We start from the raw sequence: 14,710 nt of genomic DNA, 5'->3' as shown, positions 1-14,710 counted from the left end.
ACCCTTACACGTAATAACAGAACTGCTGCAGTTATTGGAATAAAAATAAAAAAAGAGAGATTTATGATATCTGAAAATCAGAACTTTATAGATAACAGACAAACTGGACAAAAACACTCAAAGAGAGGAAAAAACAACAGGGCGAGTGACAAGCAGGAGGTACTGATTCCTTCCAGGTGTGTGTGTGTGTGTATGTGTGTTTGTGTCTGCGTGTGTGTTTGTGTCTGTGCGTCTGTGTGTGTATGAGTGAGAGAGAGTGTGTGTGTTTATGTCTGTGTGTGTGTCTGTGCATGCCCCCGTGGAGTGTGTGTGTGTGTGTGTAAGAGAAAGTGTGAGTGTCTGTGTGTATATGAGAGTGTGTGTGTGCCCCTGTGGAGTGTGCGCGTGTGTGTGAGTGTGAGTAAGTGTGTGAGTGTGTGAGAGAGAGAGAGTATGTGTGTATATGAGAGAGTGTGTGGGTGTGTTTGTGTGTGTATGTGTGTTTGTGTCTGTGCGTCTGTGTGTGTATGAGTGAGAGTGTGTGTGTTTGTGTCTGTGCATGCCCCCGTGGAGTGTGTGTGTGTGTGTGTGTGTGTGTGTAAGAGAGAGTGTGAGTGTCTGTGCGTAAATGAGAGTGTGTGTGTGCCCCTGTGGAGTGTGTGCGTGTGTGTGAGTAAGTGTGTGTGAGAGAGAGAGAATGTGTGTGTGTAAGAGAGAGTGTGAGTGTCTGTGTGTATATGAGAGTGTGTGTGTGTGTGTGTGTGTGCGCCCTTGTGGAGTGTGTGTGTGTGTGTGTGTGTGTGTGTGTGTGTGTGTGTGTGTGTATAAGGTGGGTGCGTCCCCACTATCACTCTCAGAATGATGCGAGGGGAATTCAAAAACAGAAACTCATATAGTAAACGAACACTTGCTAGTTCATCAGTTATGAGGAACGCCCACAGGAAAGCCTACCATGGTCTTCTGTGTCGGTATTATTAATAAACTCTGTGTGTTGGGATGACCTTGGCGTCGCTGGCACTAATGTGGTCACGTACACTTCAGTCGTCGAAACCAAAACCAGACAAATCCCAAAGTTCTCAGACTCAGGTTTGGAAAAGGCTTTATTAAATTATTATTATTTATATTAAATCAGGAGGGAAAACAGGAGGACAGGTGTGGCAAATAAACCAATAATGAGGTGAGAAGAAGGGCGGGGCCAAGACGATCACACGAACAAGCAGCCAATGAGAGCTTCTGTCAGATATTCCCCATCATGCAGTGCAGCGCTGACCTCACGGGGAACAGACCTTATTCAGAGCGGCGCCATGACAGGTGTGTGTGTGTGTGTGTGTGAGGCTGTGAGGGATACACTTTTTTGTCAACTGGAATTTCTTGGAAAGATAGTTTTCCTGTGTTTCATGAGCAGAACAATCCAAAAACACATTAATAACAGTCCAGCCCACAGAGAGATGCATGTGCCTCAGCCTCGCTTTCAGGCCCGTTAGAAATCAAAGATGGCGCTGCTGTGAATAAGGTCTATTAAAGGTTTTTCCCATTATTATTTTAAATGGAAAGAATACGCAGCCTGACATTACATAAAAATACATAAAATACTTTAAACATTTAATATTCAAAATTCTCTGTCTTGTTGAATGATTTAAGTCCCCCTGTAGTCAATAATTATATTTGATCACCAAAATTACATATTTTAATGTTTTTTCCTTGAACAAAATATCTTGAATGTAATTCGACACCCTTGCTTCATTTAGTATGCGCGGTTCTATGAATATTCAAATGAGCCCCGCCTCCACTCACTCACTCAGAGATTCACTCGTTGACGATCACACGTTGATCTGATCAGAAACACCAGCGATTTCAAAGCGTGTTTTTGAGACTGTCTTTGGTTCACTGCAGTTTTAAGCAGAAAATACTCAGCAATGCTGTCGACTTATGAACTTACACATGGTTTGTCTTAAAGCATATTAAAAACACCACATAGACACATAAACAACATTAAGCAAACTGGTTTTTCATTATTGCTACTACAAAATATTCAGGAATATCACCTGACTACTCGGACAACTCGTTTCAATACTTCCTGAACATTAATTGAGACAGTGCAGGATCATATTATATCAACTTCTTCAAGGGGTTATTCACCCGGAAATTACAATTCTGTCATTATTTACTCACCCTCATATTGTTCCAAACCCAGATTTGTCCACTTCTCATATCTGATGGGCTCTATTGCATGTGTGTAATCAATGTTTACATGTGAAGAAAAGTCTAAATTAAATCTGTTCATCATATAAAGCCATCGTCTCTCTTCCGAAGACTAGAAGAAGAAGTCTCGATTCTACAATCTCTTTATGAATGTTTTGAAAACTCAGAGTTTTGGATGAATGGACTTTCAATGGAGGGATAGAAATCTTTCAGGTTTCATTAAAAATATCTTCATTTGTGTTATGAAAATGAATGAACGTTTGACGGATTGGGAACGAGTAAATGACGACAGAATGTATTTCTGAATAACCCTTTAAATCAAAACAAGACCTAAAGGGATACAAGACTTATAGATCCATGTACAGTCAAACCAAACATGATTCAGACACAGATATCATTTTTGATATGTTTTACTAGTGTGTGCAGGACACTATAGTACATTTATGTAAGTGAGGAGAGCAAAATAAAGTAAACTGTGACATTATACACAAATATTCTTCATACAGCGACTACCAGTAAAAAATCAGGACCAAAAATGATTCAGACACTTTGAGCTGATCATGTTTTGCTGAAGTGTTTTTTCTTTAATAACTAATGCACATTTTTACACCACAGACTGAACAACATGAAGCATTGCTTGGTAACTGGTTGAGCTAAACTGGTATTATCTAATTGTGTAGTTAAATTTAACAGCTTACAGATATTCAACATAATTCATGTGTGAGACATTTTATTGAGTTCTTGTCATATTTTATTACCATTTTCTAAACTACAGCAAATAAAATGTGAGAAATGTTGAAGGTGTCTGAATACATTGTGGTTTGACTCTACGTTTCAACCAAAAAATGTTGTGTAAACTATACGATATCTCACATATCAAACATGATTTACATATTCTATATTGTCTTATTAAAAGAGTCCCTCTGATTTCTAACCTCAAAATCTAGAGTTTAGATCATTTCTGAGTAACTAACCCCATTATGAAGGTGTGAGAGTGTGTGAGAGCGTGTGTGAGACTGTGTGATGGAGGTGGGCGGCCCAGCTGGAGGTTTCTGAACCCGTGGGCTGATATGAAGGGATGACGGGCGGGGGTTTTCTGTGCACTTCATTTATTTGAAGCAATACCACCACACACCCTCTTATTCACTATAAACCTCTCACTCTTCTGACCAACTTCGACAGCAGAACAAAGGGAAATTTTACATTACCGTGTATTGCCGTTTCGATGTATATAAATTCTTTATCTTATTGTGAAAAGCGTAGGAGAGGTCGAAACATTCGAACATTTCTCCATTTATACCCCCAAAGTGGATCAAATCTATCAACAGATTCCATTCCACTGGGCGTCTGAGACAGTCAGACTGACTGCAATTCCTGTTTATTTTTATTTGTGGGAATCCCCATTTCGTTGCAAACATAACAGGACTGTAAGTCATCATCTGTGGCATTAAAACACCAAAGCTTCACAAAGAATACAGAAAAACTCATTTGCTGATAAAACAAGACGTCTAAAGTCTAAATCTACAAAAAGTAGATATTTACTCATGTGTGTATTGATGAATGATGAATCAAGTCAATGATACACGAACTGAGACCATCTTTAGTGCGATTGAGTATCGTTTCAATTTAAGTGATTCCGATTCTCCTTATTGATTCAAATGTCAAATGTCTTTTTCCCAAAAACATTGTTGCAGCTGAATACCAAGAACAAAACTCAGCATGCTAATGCTACTGAACACTTCTGCCTTTGGTTTTAACAAAAATACCACAGCAAAAACAGTTAGACGAACTAATATAGATTTCAAACATTATTTAAGAAAAGCAAACGGTCAGTAATAAAACACGAACAAATAAAGAAATGAGCAATAGCACAAATAAACACAAGTGCACCATGAACCAAATTAAATAGTGTTTTTAGTTTTTCAGGTAGGTATAGTACAGAAATTAAAATCAAATATAATAAAATGTAAAAAAAAAAGATTAATCCTGATTAAAGGAGTCGTTCACTTAGAATTGACATTTCCTGATAGTTTACTCTCCGCCTGGTCATCCAACATGTTCAAGTCTTTCTTTCTTCAGTGGGAAAGAAATGAAGGTTTTTGAGGAAAACACTCCAGGATTTTCTCCATATAGTGACTTCAATGGAGTCCAACGGGTCGAAGGTCCGAATGTGAGTTTCAGTGCAGCTTCAAAGTCTCGACACGATCCAGCCGAGGAATAAGAGTCTGATCTAGACAAACCAGCGCACATTTATAACTAAATACAAATTTATATACTTTAACCACTAATGCTGGTCTTGCAGAACTCTGTGATGCGACACACATTACATCATCACGTCGAAAGGTCACGCGTGACGTAGGAAGAAGAAACGACCCAGTGTTTACAAAGCCAACGTGCAAAGACTGAGTCAAACGACATTTACAAAAATAAATAAATAAATAAAAGGTAAAACAACAATGTTGGATAATTTTGAAGTTGGAGGAGAAACTGAGATTGAGTTTTTCGCTCTACTCTACATTTCTGACCCGGAACACGCTTGACCTTTCACCCTGATCACGTAATGTGTGTCGCATCACAGTGCATTAGTGGTTTAAAGTATATAAATGTGTATTTAGTTATAAATGTGCGCTGGTTTGTCTAGATCAGACTCTTATTCCTCGGCTGGATCGTGTCGAGACTTTGAAGCTGCACTGAAACTCACATTCGGACCTTCGACCCGTTGGACTCCATTGAAGTCACTATATGGAGAAAATCCTGGAGTGTTTTCCTCAAAAACCTTCATTTCTTTTCCACTGAAGACAGAAAGACTTGAACATGTTGGATCAAGGGTGTAACTTTGGTTTGAGAAGTGGGGGGGGGCACAAAATGAGGGAATTTTTTTTTCCCCGATTTGAATCCCATTTCCTGCATTTACATACATTTAGGGACTATGGTGATACAAAATGACGCACTGTCTGTGAATGTCCTGACGCACTCGACGCACAGACAGCACGCAGGAATCCAGTTCTCTTTCACGCTTGAATAACCGCGCGACCTGCTCATTACAACTTTCAGTGAGCTATTTTTAGGGTGTGTGGACTATGTACCTGGACGCGCACATCGGCACACAGGCTATCTCCTGCTCCTACGTGGCGATGACTGTGTGCGGTTAAAAAAATCATAACAAACGAACTTGAAAGTGGGGGGACACAAACGGGATTTTGAAAAGTGGGGGGGACATGTCCCCCTGTCCCCATAGGAAATTACGCCCGTGTGTTGGATGACGTGGAGGAGAGTAAATTATCAGGAGATTTTAATTCTGAAGTGAACGACTCCTTTAACATGCACGCACAGGAATTGATAAGCGGATTTAAAAATCGAAAGACTTCCCGACCCTAATCTTGTGACAGAAAAGGCATTTCCCAGGTTGAGCAGGTAGAGATGTATTTCCCTGTAATCTCAACACCCTGAGCTGTTATCAAAGCAAATCCCACATATCTGGAAGAGGCAGAGCAATAACAAAACACAAAGTGCCACTTTCTCTTCAACCAAACCACAGACAAAGCATCAGGTCTTGAATAGACACAGATGTGCTCGGCTCCTCACTGCTATTGTCTGCTTATCTACTTCCCATCAGGAGAAACACACACCGCCTCTGTTTTGGCTGTGGATTTCATTCATGCAACCCTCATTAGTCTTTTCCTTTCTTTTCCCTTTCCTCATCTCCTCCGTCTATCTCCAGATGTTTTCCTCTAATGTCTCCTCCACTAATCTTTGATTACGACCTCCCGTGAGAGATTAAAGGTGACATATTATGCCCACTTTCACAAGATGTAATATAAATCTATAGTTTCCCCAGAATGTGTCTGTTAGATTTCAGCTCAAAATACCAGATTTATTTATTCATATTTTTAAACAGGAAAAGATTTGAGACAATCGGGCCTGACTCGGTATAAAATGATTTTCAGCAGGTTCCTGTTCTGCAGAACATAAATACCTCATACACAACAGAACTCCTAGACAAGACAACAACAAACACACAAACCAAGAGAAGGCCATGAAGCCATCTCAGTGGTCACAGACATACCTATCCATTAGATGGCGAGCAAATGTTATTTTAAATAGTCTTATTGATGTTATAGTTCTGATGTGCTGTGGATCATTTAATATAGCTCGTCAAATTTGCCCTTTTATGGGTGTGAGCAAAAACACAGTGTTTTAGTGTGTGTCTCTTTAAATGCAAATGAGCTGAAGCTCCGCCTCTTTACAGAGTCTTTACACGAGCTTCAGAAACTCCGGCAATAACAAAACCGGCCAATCTCACTCATCCAGAATCCCAGAATAACCAGTAGCGAGAGCAGCCTTACGGAGAGACTCAGGAAGAGTTTCTGAATGTTAGTGGAGACATTTATGTAGTTGATGTGGAGTTACACTGAACCAAATGTCGTGCCGTGTGTGTAAACGAGGAGATTAATGCCTGGCTCACACTACAGGAGTTTTAAATTCCTAACCGATTTTGAAATCTGGTTGCACCACACACTTAAGGAGAATCTTTGCAGATTTTCTTCCCTCAAATCTTAAACATGCTCACACTACAAGATTTGAAAATCATGGCGCATCACACACTACAAAATGTTAATAAGATTATCATGCCAGATATGATTCCACCATGATCACGTGATCTCACGCAACAGATCGGAAGCGGAAAAGTGGATGTAAGTTAAATATCTGTCCTTCAGATCAAGTCATATTTGAAAAATATGCCGTGATCAACGAAAGCGAAATCTTAAAAAAAAAAAAAAAATCATCCTTTTAACATTTAAGGATATTTCTAATGAATGGCGTCATCTCTATGAGGTGACGTGTCAGCTTCAGCGTTGCCTTGCCCATGCGCCGGAATGGGCAGCTGAGCCTTATAAAGTGGAGCTCAAAGTTAAAATTAAATGTTAAAATAATTAACAGCTTGTTTCATTACATATATATTAGAATGAATCCGAATTTCTTTGTTAATTCAACGTAAATGTATGACTCACTCAAAGGCAGTCTCTTGCCGCCACCTAGTGGCCTAACTGTGTAACTGGACTGAGTGACAGCCTGTCTATAACACGCAGAGACGAGCAATGACGATACTGGTGAAATATCAGCAGAAAGCCTCTCGTTTGGTGAGATTACAGGATCGTAACTAACTGTTATATAACAATGATCTAACAAGCTTGTGTCAGGTTTATGTTCTGTTATACTATGTGGACCCTTATTTTGACACTGTATCTTCTGTTTACTCCACTTTCTTTTGTTTCGGTTTCATCACTGAACATGTACTAGTCTTCGTGCCTGCCGACAACAGTGTAACACTTTTATTTAGCAATAAATAAATAAATAAAGATAATAAATAAAGATAATACCGCATATCCTTTTTTACAGTCTATGTGCATATCACGCTGATGAGTCACTCAAAATTACCTCATTCCTTCACCACGACAGCCCTACTTGTTTCTTATTGGCTATTGTGACAGTACTGACGTAATCACAATCTTGCTCATCCCGATAAATATCAAACATGTTTGATACGATCGGGGCGAGCCCGATTTGTGTGAGAGCAGATCGGGAGGTGCAAGATTCGATCTGTGAACGCCTCACATTACCAGATAATCTGCGCCGAACATCGGAACCGATCGAGGTCCTCGACAAGATATTTTCTCCGATTCTCGGGAGGGGGAAATCGGGCATAAATCGGCCTAAAACTCCTGTAGTGTGAGCCAAGCATAAGGGCCGGTAATATTATAATAAGATCCTCTTCATACGTCAGAAGGAGAGAAATCTCATCGGCTTATTTTTTGACATGCTTGCAGAGAAAGACCCACCAGAACAAAGTTACTGCGTTTCACTTTTCATGTTTTCTGGGTTGGTAGAAGCAGCGGGACCCGATTACAGCACTTACACATGGAGAAAGTCAGATTTTCATGATATGTCCACTTTAACAGTGAACACGGCTCACCTTCCACACACACGCTGGTGGGAATCATCTCCTTCAGAAGGTCTCCCAGTGTGAGAGTGTGTCCCTCGGCAGACACGGGCCGGAACAGCTTCTGGATGAACGGCCGGTCACTCGTCGTCTACAGCGGGACAGATATCAACACTGTTAGACTGATTATATGTGTTTATCACAGCTTGTAAATGTTTAAAATTAATTTATATGCGTGTTTATTATAATGCATGTTTGTTTGTCCATTTTCACTCTCCTGCCAGACTGTGGTTGAAAATAAGAACTTGTTCTTAACTGACTTGCCTGGTTAAATAAAGGTTAAAATAAATAAATAAGAAGAATCTAATTTCCACACAAAATCAAAATCATATCAATGTAAATTGAAAATACAGCATATGTTGAAAGCTATTAAGATACTGATATGCGAGACTGTTATTGGTTATTTAACAGAAGTTTTGCCAGCTGCAAAATTACCCAACAGCCCTTTCAATAGAAAATGAACATTTATGGTTTTCTGAATTTTTAAGTTCAGTTTTGAGGTAAATCCAGCTTTTAATGTGGTTTATATGTCTATGTGGTGTTTTTAAAGGGGTGGTAAAACACGATTTCTGTAGTTAGTGTGTAATGTTGCTGTTTGAGCATAAACAACATCTGCAAAGTTACAGCGCTCAAAGTTCAAAGCAAACGGAGATATTTGCTTTTAAAGAAATCAATTTCTAAGGACTACAGCAAACAGCCGGTAGGGACTACACCACATTCCTCCAGGATTGCTGACGTCACTAACCCCAATATTTAAATAAACCCCTCCTCCGAGAATACGAAATAAGGACGAGGCCATTTTATATTGCGTTGGAGAAGAGTTATTGTGGTATAGGAGTGTTGTTGCCGCCGCAATGCCGTCGAAACGCTGTTATTTTCATCAGTGCCCGGATTGGGATCAATGGCTAATTATGACCCAAATCTCGCTCTCTGTGCTGCACATGTTACGGAGGAAAGCTTCCACAATCTTCTCCAGTCTAATGCAGGATTCGCACATCGGCTTGTCCTGAAAGATGGAGCAGTTCCAACTGTAAGAACAGAAGCTGTTGTTTACGGGCCACAACCTGCAAGTATGATTTATTTTTCGTCGATGTGTTTCCTGCAATAGTTCGTATTGTTAACTGTACGTTGTAGCAAGGAAGTAAACAAATGACAACGCTGTTTGGCTCTGCTGGTTTGTTAAATGCTCATTCATACTTACCATTATCGACAAACACCTAGCGTTACAAACTTTTTTTAAATCTCAACACCGAACCTGGAATTAGAGTAAATTATTCTTTGATTAGAGCTTTTATGTTTATCTACATGCTTGTTTATCTACATGATGAACGATGTTTAGTGTTCGTTTTGGGTTAATGGTTCTGTCGACAGATATTTGTCTACAATCGTTCTAAAAATACAGAAGTAACGGTGTCATACAGTCAGTAACGGTCACTATAGATCCGCAGTCTTTACTCAAAAAAATCACTTTGAGGACTGTAGTATAATTTGTTAGAACGATTAAATGAAATTCTTGTTTATGAAGCTTATTTTTTTGTAATTCTATAATAATTAGTAGAATTAAATAACAGCGTATCTAAAAAGTAATGAGACAACAAAAAACAAACCTTTCTGAAACGTCGTTTAACAGCCGTTCTTGAACAGGTTCTGCTCGATCATCTTCACTAACTTTCTCTGGGTCCGATTCGGCCTCAAATTGGTATGTTTTATTGACGCCATCGTTTATAATACACCAAAGCACAAACTAGGCTACCGGTGAAGGTAAGGGGCGTGACGTTTCCGGAAAACGTGCACTGGGCGGTTAGCGAATCACAACACACTGGGCCAGCTAACCAAGTAGTTTTGAGGGACTCGTTTCATAAAACCCGGAAACCATCAGACCGTTTTTACAAGGAGGGATAAAGAAGTGTAGAATAAAGGTAAAATATATGAAAAAATAATACATTTTTTTAAAAATGAAGCATGAACACGTTACAGTGCACCCCACAAACACAATCAAGCCTTCGAAAAAATGTGTTTTACCACCCCTTTAATATGCTTTAGACAAACCATGTGTAAGTTCATAAGTCGACAGCATTGCTGAGTATTTTCTGCTTAAAACTGCAGTGAACCAAAGACAGTCTCAAAAACACGCTTTGAAATCGCTGGTGTTTCTGACGTCACAAACTACCTTGTAACCAATCAGATCAACGTGTGATCGTCAACGAGTGGATCTCTGAGTGAGTGAGTGAGTGGAGGCGGGGCTCATTTGCATATTCATAGAACCGCGCATACTAAATGAGGCAAGGGTGTCGAGTTACATTCAAGATATTTTAAAAATACATTTTTAAGGGAAAAAAAAATCAAATATGTCATTTTGGTGATCAACGATGAGTTTTAAGGGATAAATGATTGACTACAGGGGGACTTTAAAATAAATATTCTGTCATCTAAATACATGTTAATGACAAACTACTTTTTTCTACTAATCTATATTTTTTTAAACCTGAGGCGTATTCATTTCACCACTGAGTGAAAGAGCATTTACATTTCCTAAACTTTTTTTGTTATAAAAAAAAACAAGCAAGTCTAGCACAGGTGTAACATCACTTCCCATAAAAAGTAACTAAAGCCCCTTTCACACAGAGATTCCGGAAAATACACGGATAAAGTGACCTGGGATTTGACCCGGGTTCGTTTCACTTTGGTTCATTCACACCGCCAGTGATTTTCCGGAATCAGAGAGTGCGTTCACACAGACACACACAACCCGTAAAGACACGTGACATCGATGCGACATGTGATGTCTCAGCAGCGTCTATAGTTTGCTTATGAGCTGCGATTTCTCTCTGCATTTTTTTCTCTGATTCGATCATAAACTAGTGCATTACGTTACACTGCTTTCACTTCACTTCAGCGTCATCATTTACGACACGGCATTGATTACGGCTTTTGTTCACACAGCGCGCGTTCCGGGACTGATCGCGGCATCGATCCCGGGTCGTGTTTGCGTTCACACAGAAGGCGTTCTGGCAATTTCCCGGGATCAAAACGCTGTGTGAAAGGCGCTTAAGTAACGCAATTACTTAGTTTTTAGGGAGTAATCATTGATTTGTTAATATCTTGTCAGTGAGCGTAAATATTTAATAAAATATTCAAGATGAGAGGCGGACTCCACTCTTCTGAATATGATGATGATGACGAAGAAATTAGTGTCTTTCAGGAATAATCAGAGGCTGGGTCCAGTTTTAAAAAGCCATTTTAGACCGGCCTATAGTGTTAGACAAGTGTAAAATCTGCTCATAGACTAGTCCAATGCAAGTTACACTGTTTCACCAAAATAAAGACTGACTTAATTTAGAGCAAAAAAATGAGACCCCTTTAAACCCACACTTCATTTCACTTCTGGTGTGAAAGAGCATTTACATTTGCCAAAACCTTTTTGTTATAAAAAAAAACAAAAAACAAGCAAGCCTGGCACAGGTAAGAAAGCACGTCGCAGAAATAGAAACTATTTCTAAAATATAGTCGTCGTGTGTCACTACTGAGAGCTAACGACATAATTCACGTGTTAATCTGTTGTCAGCGAGCGGCTGTTTTGGACACACACTAGTGTGTGTGATGTCGAGTGTATTAACAGCCGGTAGTCACGGCATACTCTTTCCTCCGGCCTCGAGGTGTCGAATGCTGGACGGGATCCAGGTTTCACACACACATCTCGCATGTGGCCAGTGTCATCCAGTCAGATCTGGACACACACACACACACACACACAGTCTGATAAACAATAGCACTCGATGTTGCTGCTGTGACACGACACCCTCGGGTCTCGGGAAGAGAAGGTGTCTCAGGATGATCCGCTCTCGATCGGGTTTCCAGAAAAACTGACTCACCGAGATCATCTGAGAGAGAGAGTGTGAGAAGTGACAGCTACTTCCATGCATTTTTAAACGCCAGCATTAATTATTGAGCTCTGCATTATCCGAAAGGCTCCTGATGCTGATGAGAAGTGTGATACTCTGGGTGCCGACACTTTCTTTTCAACTCCCCTGACACTCGACCTGGAAGACCAACACATGACCCGTCACATGACCCGTCAGAAGCCTTTCTCTGAGCGCAGGACAGAGGCGCTGGGTCTCATTATTAAAGGTGCTTTCAGGAATACTCAGAGCCTGGGATAAGCCAGGGTTATGGTCAAAAAGTTCAACAACATAAAAAAAACAGTTGAGAAATTTGAATATTAATACTTAAATTTGGAATTGAAATATTGCAAGTGACTGAATTCAAATGTTCAAAAAACTATCAATGCAAATATTTAATAAAGTATTCAAGAGGCGGACTCCACTCTTCTGAATATGATGATGATGATGATGATGATGATGAATATGATGATGATGATGATGATGATGAATATGTTGATGATGATGATGAATATGTTGATGATGATGATGAATATGATGATGATGATGATGAATATGATGATGAATATGATGATGAATATGAATATGATGATGATGATGAATATGATGATGATGATGAATATGATGATGATGATGATAATGATGATGAATATGAATATGTTGATGATGATGATGATGAATATGATGATGATGATGAATATGATGATGATGATGATGATGATGATGAATATGATGATGATGATGAATATGAATATGTTGATGATGATGATGATGATGAATATGATGATGATATTAGGGTCTTTCAGGAATAATCAGAGCCTGGGTCCAGTTTCACAAAGCCATTTTAGACCGGCCTGTAGTGTAAAATCTGCTCATAGACTAGTCCAATGCAAGTTAGACTGTTTCACAAAAATAAAGACTTAATTTAGACCAAAAAAATTAGACCCCTGACCCCAGGCTAACCCAGGTCTAAGACTCTGTTACCTTGGCAACCAGCAGTAACAACCAGTTACATTACAAACAGCCAAAAGAAAAGGGAAGATGGCTCATAATTTGTGGTTCGCTAACGCTGTTATGGAGAGAGCTATGAGGAGGGAAAGGGTTTTTAGGGACCGCAGTAATACTGGAAATATATAATAATGAGGATTTTTCTTTATATTTTTCCTCATATCTTTTTCCAAATGAAACATTTCTTCTTGTTACTCCATTCTCCGCTAAATTTCCCCCGTAAAATGTCCTTGTGACTGTTACACTCCTCCAACACACACACGTTTTCCGCTGGGGTAAACTGCACTGAGCGGCTGAATGCGCTAACTCGATCCAACATGTTTTCTGTTTTGAAAAGTGTCTTATTTTACCCAGAATGCATTGCAGTTTAGTCCTACTTAAGATCATAAGTGCTTTGTGCAACGGTCTGATTTAGACGTCTATCTGAAGTCTGACTATCTACTATATCTAAGCCATAGTCAAAGTCTATCTTTGTGAAACCGGACCCTGGTCTTAATCCAGGGTTATAATATAAAAATGAAAATAAAGAAGTTGAGAAATTTGATTGAACATTAAGGGTACGAAATTAACTTTTTCACTGACCGGACAATTTTTCGAGTTCATATTGGACTTTTATCCGACGCATCTGTGAATGATTGGGGTGTGCGAGGCATCATATTTTCCATAAGGTAATTATTTTGACAGCACAGTGTACACAGGAGTTATTACAGTATATCTGATGTGAAACTGATCGTCATCAACAGGAATCAGAAATAGAGGAGATGAGCGTAACGTCCTTTTCATGCCGACTGAAAAAGGCCAATGAACTAGTCAAGCAAAAAAAATAATAATAAAAAATATTAAAACTATCATTTAAATATTCAAACGGTGAATTCAAATAATTGAATAAACATTCTAATGACTGAATAAAATATAATATTGAGACAAACATTTAAACTGTGAATTTAAAATATTCCAACTGCCAATTTAAATACTTAAACATATATTGAATTTGTGAATCCAACATTCAAACATACATACATTTATGAGACTAAGCATACAAATGGCCAGGAAATTAAGTGAATAGCATTCTGGGAATGACTTGACAACAGCTTTTAACATTTGACCAATATGTGGCACCAGTTTGACCAGTTGATATAAAATTCTTGATATCAGTGGATGTTACAATTGCACATTTTTACGCCTTTTTTTATCTTGTCATCACATTTGTTGATGCGTCACACAAAAGCAGTTCGGTGAATCAAAAAGCTATTAAAATTGTGTCAGTTATGTAAATATATTTACATAAAAAAGATTGATATCGCCACACCTTGTGTTATATTGCTGACATAAATAAGAAAAAAACTAAAAAAGTAAAAACTCCCTTAATTTTCTCCATTTTAAAGGATAACTTATAAGCTTTTAAAGTCATCCGCATTATTTCAAGTCATTTTAAAAAAATAATCGTGTTTGACAGATGAATGAATTACTGGTGAAAAACAGGGCTGGCCGATATGGCCAAAAATATTATCACGACTTTCTTTTCCCATATCATATGATGTCGATATTTATCACAATATTCATTTACCATTAAACGGGAAGGAAATGCTAATTTGCTAAACGTATGCAAATTTGTTTGTTC

General features: G+C 38.8%; 1 protein-coding gene and 1 long non-coding RNA gene across 4 annotated transcripts in view; both read right to left on the bottom strand.

Annotated features, from left to right (window-relative positions):
- Window positions 1-14,710, bottom strand: part of LOC143709109 (uncharacterized) — an 88,332-nt gene that overhangs the window by 6,735 nt on the left and 66,887 nt on the right. The gene's annotated exons all lie outside the window — the stretch shown is intronic.
- The window catches only part of atg5 (ATG5 autophagy related 5 homolog (S. cerevisiae)), a 41,183-nt gene that overhangs the window by 6,735 nt on the left and 19,738 nt on the right, over window positions 1-14,710 (bottom strand). For all 3 annotated transcript variants that reach the window (XM_077200205.1, XM_077200206.1, XM_077200207.1), the window contains exon 7: window positions 8,156-8,273. In XM_077200205.1, the coding sequence (XP_077056320.1) occupies window positions 8,156-8,273 (118 nt within the window). The remainder of the gene's footprint in view (window positions 1-8,155; window positions 8,274-14,710) is intronic.

This window comes from Siphateles boraxobius, unplaced genomic scaffold, assembly GCF_051911475.1.
Source record: "Siphateles boraxobius isolate OS27281-9 unplaced genomic scaffold, OSU_SipBor_1 45, whole genome shotgun sequence".
Taxonomy (NCBI): Eukaryota; Metazoa; Chordata; class Actinopteri; order Cypriniformes; family Leuciscidae; genus Siphateles; species Siphateles boraxobius.
This window is presented reverse-complemented; position numbering and strand designations above follow the sequence as displayed.